Source organism: Dendroctonus ponderosae, unplaced genomic scaffold (assembly GCF_020466585.1).
Source record: "Dendroctonus ponderosae isolate FM_Combo_2020 unplaced genomic scaffold, Dpon_F_20191213v2 Dpon_F_20191213_7, whole genome shotgun sequence".
NCBI lineage: Eukaryota > Metazoa > Arthropoda > Insecta > Coleoptera > Curculionidae > Dendroctonus > Dendroctonus ponderosae.
In genome coordinates this window covers 6,222,207-6,230,911 of record NW_026018916.1, presented here as the reverse complement: position 1 = coordinate 6,230,911, position 8,705 = coordinate 6,222,207, and the positions used below count along the sequence as shown (strand labels likewise).

The 8,705-nt window shown below is 33.2% G+C and overlaps 2 protein-coding genes across 4 annotated transcripts in view; both read right to left on the bottom strand.

Annotated features, from left to right (window-relative positions):
• Window positions 1–8,705, bottom strand: part of LOC109539735 (cystinosin homolog) — an 84,514-nt gene that overhangs the window by 6,379 nt on the left and 69,430 nt on the right. The gene's annotated exons all lie outside the window — the stretch shown is intronic.
• The window catches only part of LOC109539734 (POU domain, class 6, transcription factor 1), a 68,890-nt gene continuing 61,945 nt past the window's right edge, over window positions 1,761–8,705 (bottom strand). The window contains exons 6-12 of one of the 3 annotated variants that reach the window (XM_048668092.1): window positions 7,982–8,149; window positions 7,379–7,924; window positions 5,470–5,650; window positions 5,239–5,283; window positions 4,015–4,098; window positions 3,282–3,418; window positions 1,761–3,224 (exon numbers count right to left, since the gene is read on the bottom strand). In XM_048668092.1, coding sequence (XP_048524049.1) covers window positions 3,100–3,224; window positions 3,282–3,418; window positions 4,015–4,098; window positions 5,239–5,283; window positions 5,470–5,650; window positions 7,379–7,924; window positions 7,982–8,149 — 1,286 coding nt within the window. In that variant the 3' untranslated portion in view covers window positions 1,761–3,099. Of the gene's footprint in view, window positions 3,225–3,281; window positions 3,428–4,014; window positions 4,099–5,238; window positions 5,284–5,469; window positions 5,651–7,378; window positions 7,925–7,981; window positions 8,150–8,705 lie in introns of all 3 variants that reach the window. The other 2 variants (XM_048668091.1, XM_048668093.1) reach the window with 2 other exon arrangements.

Sequence of the window (8,705 nt, the reverse complement as noted above, 5' to 3'; positions counted from 1 at the left end):
CCACTTAAAGTTCTTATTTGATTAGTGTAAATTTGTGGACACCCTGTATACCATGGTAAGTTTATTATCATTGAGATATAAAATATTATATCTTGTTACACTTCACTATAAATTACGCTAACATAACTTTCATACTTCTAAAGTATTTGACACATGAAAATTAGATTAGATTTTGATTAAATTTGTATTATTTAAAAAACCTTATGATTTAGGTGTTATAAACTTAAAACAGACACTTATTTTGTTCAGCGAATCGTAAAACGCAATAATATACAGGACATTCCATTTAAAAAAACGCAACTTTGATACCTTTAGAGCTTTTGGGACAGCCTGTATATTACGAAAACATTTTAAAAATGTGCGCTCGGTAGGCGTCAGACAATTCATAAAATAATACTTTTTAAAAATCAAACGGTTTAGCCGCAAACTTCCGTGCCGTATAGTGTGAATAACCCTGTATATGATCTAAACGTGTTTTTAACAAGAAAAATGTAAACTTTAAGTCTGAATCCACTCCTATGCATCTTATGTTTTTCAACATAAAATAAGGATTAGTTAATTATTGATCAAACAAATTTCAAGCAACATTTCTCAGCACTGTGCACTGTGGCATCCAAACTGCACATTTTGGTAATTTTAAAGGCTTTGAATGAAATCATTTTGTGAACCGTCCACTATTCGTTTATCGTGCATATCAATTTATTTAAAACAACATTGCAAGTGTGGATGTTGTCTAACACCTGCATTTTATCTAGTAAAACGTGCTCATCAAAACAACTTTCGCTGCTTACTATGCAAAACCACTTATACCGTGGCAAAGATGCACAGTTAAGTTGTCTGCCTAAAAAACTGTACAAGTTTTCCGATGATTTTGTTGATTATTGTCATCAAGCAATTTGATACTGCAAATTTGAAGAACCTTCATTGGGTCGAACATTTCACGTTCATTGAGCTCACACAAGTGTTCTGGGAACTACACAATGCTCAAGCAGAGATTAGTCTACTGATCTCTGGCTCAAGTAAGGTTCAAATTAACAGTCGCAAAATTAGCAAAACAAGCGGCAAATACATTGTCAATCAAACCGATTATTATTGGAATTGAAAATGCTTAGTCATTTCTAGATGGTTTAAATGCCAATCGCGATAACTGGAGGATATGGAAAAAATGAATCCCCACTTTTGATCGTTTTTATTTGTTGCAAAAAACCCGAATTGTTAATAGATTTTTGTTTTGGATTGGATTCTTTATCTTGAATATGAATTATGACTCGCACAAACTTACATATTTTGAGCCATTTAAACCAGCAAAAAGTATATAAATATTGGTCCCTGTAGGTTAAATGTTGTTAAAAAATTGCGATAATTCTACTGGCTGTTCCTGATTTAGTTCCCAAGCCTTGAACGTTTTTGCAATACCAGTAAACGGGCAAAATTTAATCTAAACTTATCCATAGCTCAAACTCATGCATCGCAATTGCATTCGAAATCCTTGAACTGCTAACATAGATATTTTTGATTAATATGGGTCAGCGATCATTTATTAATTTAAAGCTCTCATGCGACTCGCACAATTAAACTTCAATCATAATTTGCCATTAATATACGATATTAATAATTTTTCATATCAATTGAGCCTAAATTTAGACAGCTAAAATTAAATTCCTGTTCTTTAATTACGTATACATAAGGTAATTAATTACAGGATCTTTATTTCTGTTTAAGATCCAGAAAAGCAATGCTGTAAGGCAAAAGTAAAAGAATTTATATTTGATGTTTTTTATTTCTCAGTGTACGAGATACGTCTACGTTATTACGAACAAATACAGTACTTTTTCTTCCACAATAAGAATTATTATTACCTTAATATCTTACAGAGTTTGCCGCATAAAATAATTTTAATAACTTACATTTCCTATCTACATACAGGTTTTTTAAACTTTATACATGTGTAACTATATGCAGGAATATCTTTCTTTGTTTATGTTAAGAACATGTGAAGTTCGAAAGTGATGGACCTTTTATCAGTAGTAATTCGGAATTGTTAAGGTAAATTTACTTTTGAAATAAAATATATTGTAACCCAAAACCAATAGCTTAAGAAAGATATTCCATTAGCCATTAATTGGTTTAGTGTGTTAAATTAATAAAATCTTCGTTCTTGTTAATTTCCAAGTATACTTTGTTATGTTACATTGATATTTATATACATGCATATTCTATACACAATCTAATTATATAGGAACTTTGGTTTCTCTTCAGAGAGCTACAGTTTTTGCAAAACGAAAGCCGCCCGTAAGGCAAAGTAAATGTTGCAAAAATTCCACTGGTTAAGCTCTCTGTTATAATACATAAATATACAATGGAAACAAGATGGAAAACATAAGGTAATTTGAGATCAAATTTGTAAACTTAATTTTTACAATTTTTACACTTTTCCACAAATGTTTCGCCTAAAATATTATACTCGTGGTACAAAAATATTTTCGATTTTCGCTTAATTTTGCTTAAAATCTTAACATAATAGACCTTAAATATAGAAATGTATACTTTTTACTTACAGTAGATATGTTAATTTCGAATGACAAGTTTTGAGTAAAGAACCCAAGTTTGCACAATGTAATATCAAATCGTATACACTGTTTCATCATCAGATCGGGAAAAGCCTAAATTATATCAAAGAAAACGCTGTTGATCCACTTTGAACTTATTTCGGGCAAAGACGGTTTTAAATCTTCCCGGTTGCAAATCCGAATTGATGACTAAGCAAAAATTTGCTACTTTCCTTCAATCTAAACCCGAATTAACAGAATACTATGAAATAAGACCTGGACATTTTTAGTTTGATTTAAACACGCTAATTATGTATCTATGTTTCAAGCCTTAAAACAGCTTTAAAATATTTCCCATTGTTGAGTGTTTTCTTCGACTATAACGCAAACCTACTATGAGAAGGTGAATTACACTTTGTATAATTGGCAATCTGATCTGTTTACTAGTCTCGAATCTTACGTAAGTATTTACACTAAACAATTAGCTGGTATACACAAAAATATCCAAAGAATCACAGATAGCCTTATATGATTAGATTTGTCAGTTTTCTTAGACCATTCCTTTGGACATCATTCTTACAGTGTTTTTGAGGGCCTGTCGTTTATTACAGAACCATATCCTTATTACTTCACGTTCGTAGCCGAGTTGGTGTGCCAAACCCGTTATTTCAGTTCCTGTTAAAAAAAGTATTTTAGTATTTTTTTTTGGTTAATAAAGTATTTTTTTCTTACCTGATGGATGAGTGTTTCTTTCAAAGTGCGCGTTTAAAAGCTCCAAAGCTTGTGGAGTAAATGAGGTTCTTCTCTTCCGCTTCTTTGATGGTTCAATTCCTATGAAGTCGGTGAGATGGTTTTGCCCACTTTTGTACCTGGAATAACTTTTCTGGATTATAATTCAGCAATTATTTCATCAAGCAAAAGGAAAAAGCGACAAAATGAGTCGGTTCTTCGCTATAAAGAAAGTGGAATTATTTGGGATATTTTTTGTAAAAGATGAAAATTTTGTTAAGTTAATTTATTTTATGTTACACGCAAAGTTAACTGTATTTAATCTGATCAGTTCCTTTGATTGAAAACCAAGATGCAAATAGCTTTCAGTTTCTAACAAATATAGAAAATACATAACATTTTTCATATAACCGCTAGTAAAATAGATCAAGATTAAAATAAGGGAGTAAATTGAAAATAATTTTGTGAAAAATAAAAATCAATAAACATAGTAATATTAAAATGAAGGTATGTTGAATATGTGAGAGAAGATAAATTTCCATTGGAAACGTTTGAGAATGATAAAAAATAAAATAGGATAATGAATAAAAGGCAGAAAATAAAACAATAATCTTATGTTATAGATCCAACTGTAATAAATCCTGTATTTTTTTTGCGGAAAAACCACGTCTTTATTTGGCTTGAGAAACTTTTAATCCACTTGTTCTTGTTTAAGGTTTTTATTTATTATTAATACCTTTCTTCTGCTTCCTTCATCCATCTTTCTAATACTGGTTTAATTTTCTGCGCGCTTTTCGGTGTAATGTCCAATTTCTCGAACCTAATAAAACATTACAATCAATACGTTTCGATTATCGCTAAATCCGCTAAAAGTTAGATTATTTGAAGATTTGTTTCAAAGTATCCATTATAAAAAAAACATTGAATTCAAGAAATATGTGGGCATATTAGACATACATACATGATGCGAATTTGGTTAAATGAAGACAAAGTTACGGAAGTAATGCTAGAAAATGTCGCTTTAAAAACCGATTTTCGTTTCTTACTTTTTCGGTAGTTTTGGCAAGTTTTAGATTCGTTCAGACAAAGCAGTTAGGAAAATGTTCGTTTTTTTGGAATATTTTTCAATTTACAGAAAAAATTATCTATATATTAAATTATTTTGTTTGCAAGAACATTTAAAGGAGCGCTAGTTACAGTCAATAAAAATGATCTGTAAACGCATTAAAAAAGTTACTATTTTTTTTAAGAAGAAGAAAAGAAGAAGCCGAAACGATAATTGTATTTAAAAAATATTTATGTTATATACAGGATGTCCCATGACATAATGTCACTACTTAGTAAATATTCTTTTCAGATCAACCGTTTTCGTAATTATGAGTATTAGATATAATGGTAACGGTTCCGCCAAAACTCATTTTTTCTTATTCCAAAAATTATTTGTCCGCTTAGGCCGTGAAAAATCCCTTTTATTTTCCAATTAATTGAGAAAAAAAATATTTAAAAGAATTTAATGTAATTTTATTCGTATTTTATTTATTTCTGAACTTCACCTTCATTTAACCAAAATCGAATCTTTTACTGCCTCCGATATTCCCCCATCTTGGACGTACGAACTGAGTTCTCTATAATGTGATCTATGTGAAAATACATAAATAAACAATAAATCCTGCTTTTTACTGAACATGAAATATTTGGCACAGGACACTAGCATACTGTAACAAATGCTATTAAAATTACTCTATATTAGAAAATATATGCCAGTGCCCTGGCGCGAATATTACACGAAGACTACATTCTAAATGGAGGAGCTAAAAATCTAAAGATATAAGAAGAAGTTAATAGAAAACATCCGAGAAAATTACAAGACGCGTGTGGTAAAACAAGGATAATAAAGCCGTAGGAATGATTTTCTCGGACATTTTTCAAAAAATTATTTAAATTATTTGAACAGACGTACATTGCTTGCTGTTGGGCAGCTGCAACCATCTGGGACGCCAGGGCACTGGGAACAAAGAGGTAAATTAAGTATGGTGTCTTTTGTCAAAGATTATTTAACATGTTTAAGCCCTTTATCGATGTTGGAGTTGATTGAACGGACTTTTTAAGAACCGATTTGCTTTTTTTAAATAAAGACATGTTTTTAATTAATATTCTTTACTGTTAAAGTTTGAACAACGTGTATTCTCACCTACAAATGGCACTTTGACTATAGGCAGGTCCTTCAGTGACACTTAGGGCTTGCCCCACTTGAGTCTGTGTAAGCCCCAAGGATAATCGTCGAAGTTTGAACGCTTTGGCAAAGTCTTTGATTTCATCCAAATTGATGCCGTCCACTACGTTACTATTCGTTTGATTGATCGTCGGTTGATCTGCAAAGATACGGACTTGTGTTAAGGGCAGGTAATTACGACAATAAATATCCGCATTTTATCGACAAAGAATGGTGCTAAAATGACACTCGTCATTTAGTTAATCGCATCTAAATTGAACCATATGAACGTTACTTTATCATTAAATAACCATTCGGATGGTCATTTTCGCGACGGGTTGAATTATTATGGCAAAATACAGGGTGGTTCAGTTTACACAACAGCAACCAACAGGGTTTGCTTTATGATCTTTGTGAGATACAGTAGGTATATACAGGTTTGGTATAACCATCACTAAACGGCCGAAAGTTTTTCAACGAAACTTGCATGAAATCGCTTTCAAAGAAGAACATTTTGCAGTGCAAACAGTTTTTTGTAAAAATTGACACTGCTTATTTTTCATAAAACATAAATCACTTTTAGGTTTTTGGTTCAATTTGGATGAAAAAGCTCTTTCGATTTGTCTGTTCAACACACGGTTCTCGAGCAAACAATTTAAAAATTCCGATTTTCCAACTAGACTAGATTTCGAAACTGGATCACTTTCCATATAGAAATGTCTGGAGAATCAGATGCCACATTAACACATCAATATTTTCTTTTCTGGTGCGAAAAATTTGACCAAAAAAGTAGTTTTGCATCGTTTTGGTCGTGGTTTTTGAACCCCCAACTTGATTCTATCGAAAATATTTTTCGCATCTTCCCGGCATTTATTATGCAATTTATTTTTGACTGAAATGGTCTTGATAAAAATATAGCTCGGAGTAAAACTGATTTTTTTTTCTGAAATGAATCGACTTTGGAACGACTATACCAGTCCATATGAACACCAATCCTTATATTCATTCTCAACTTGAGTTTATTTATTTTCTATTAAAAAAATGACTGTGTATTTATCGGTTAGTCCTAATCGTTGCTGTTTTCGCCTGCCACAAGACAGGTAAAAAACCTTTACGGAAATCGACTATAATTAAAATTTTAGACCTTTTGGCATTGTTCCTTTTTCAATATTTTTCTGTTCTACACCACTGCTTTTGCACCAAAAAAGCAAATACATTTTTGCTTCCGCCGAAAAATATAGATACTTATTTTGTACGAAAAAACTCACATTAATGGACAATGAAAAGTGCAAGGAAACCAAAACAGGTTTTGCTTAAGCGTTTTTTATCAGATTAATAAAACGTTTGAGTTAATTAAAGTTGTCGTTTCGTTTTATTCTAATTCTTTCAAAACTCCCACTCATTCGCTCCAGTAAACACGCGATTAGATTGTGCTTTAACAGGAACTAAAATTGTTAGTTTACTTTTTTTAGAATAGTTTGAAATGTTTAAAAAAATCAGCAACCCTCAATGACATACCACGCTTTTCTTTTGCACATTTGGCAAAAACTAACAGACATTCTGCTTTTAAGGACTGTATTTCAAACGAGGATTTCAATTAAAAATCACAAACACTTGTATAAAACTCAACTAGAATTTTCATCCGCAAAAATCAGGAATGTATAAATTCCCTAAAGAATTGCATTTAGAATTGTAAAATTACTCCTTGTGCGAAATACTAGATAGAAACACGAAATTTGCATTTTTTAATCAAACACAAAACACTTCATATCTGCGCTTGGAGCAGGTAGGTGGCTTTCCAGGTTAAAAGAGCCGAACCTCTCCCACCACCCTGCATGTTTGCCTATTTGCAGAAATTACTAGAATCCACAGCCTACTAGGTACTTACTAGGTGAATCTATCAGCAAATCGGCTGTTGAACTGTCATTACAGTCTGGACTGAGCGAACTAGGGCTTCTTTTCACACTTTGTACATTTGGCGCTCCCAAACCGGTATGCACACTAATATCCGAAGCACTACTTCTGCCACCACCGTTCATTCCAGGCGAAGAACAATTCCTGGACAAAGTCTGCGGCTGGTAGCAAGACTTTGAGTCCACATAGTGTCCATTTCCCATCGACATTCTGGAGGGCGGGGTTTGCGATGTGGGGGGCGTGCCTTGGCTTAACAAAGGCGGCGCTTGCGCGTACATCGGGTTCGACTGGCTGACGTAGGGCGTGGTTTGGCTCAAATGGGGCGCGGCCTGATTAAGTAGCGGCTGCGCTAGGGAATTGAGCAAGGGCGTGGCCTGTGGTGGCGCATGCTGATTGGAGATCATTTGAGGCAGCGACTGCAACAATTGTTGAGCGGAATTGGTCGTTGAGAGTAGGTGGGTGAGGGAGGTTGGATTCAGCAGCGACTGCTGACCAACTGGAGAACCGTTCGTGGTGGGCGCTGCAAAAAAACATTCATTTTGTTGGAACATGAATGACAAAAGTTGAAAATCCCTACCTTGGAGTGGAGGATTGTTAGCCAGCAAACTACTTTGCGCAGCCATGGCTTGCAAGTTTGCTAAAGAGGTTTGCATCACTTGCCCGTTGTTCAGGGCTAAATTCACCATCTGGTCGGTGCTATTTACATGGTTTACCGGTATGGTCAGTATGGTCTGAGTTGCTAATCCTATAGCAGGAATTAGTTGAGTTAGACGGGATTTATTTCGCACGAACTAGATGTATTTCGGAAAGTTGCTCGGATTTTTTAGGTTTATTACGTAGTTTTTTAGCCAAGGTACACATGGTGAGCCACAAGAAAAGTCAGTTTTTTAAGTGAAGAATGTTGAACCACTGTTGAAACCAAAGTATTGCAAACAAAAATCAAATTAAATATTAAAAGTGTCGTCCATTGTTTTTGCAACCTTCAAGTTTAGAGGGACATTATTATAAGTATATAATTGTTGTTATACATAATAACTCATTCTATTAAATTTTTAATGTTTCCATTTTCGATACCGTTGTTGTTTTGAATAATGAAAGGTCGGGTGAATTTTGAGGCCAGCCTATTAATGAGGTCTTGTCTCAATAGACAGAAAACAGATTTTCTTTAAAAAACTGACTTTCATGTTCAATTCGTATACATGCATAACTAAAAATAGAAAGTGAACAATCCGAGCAACAACAAAAGATTTCAATAAATTTCCTGCTTACTGGGAAAAAAATCCAATTAAATGATAAAATTG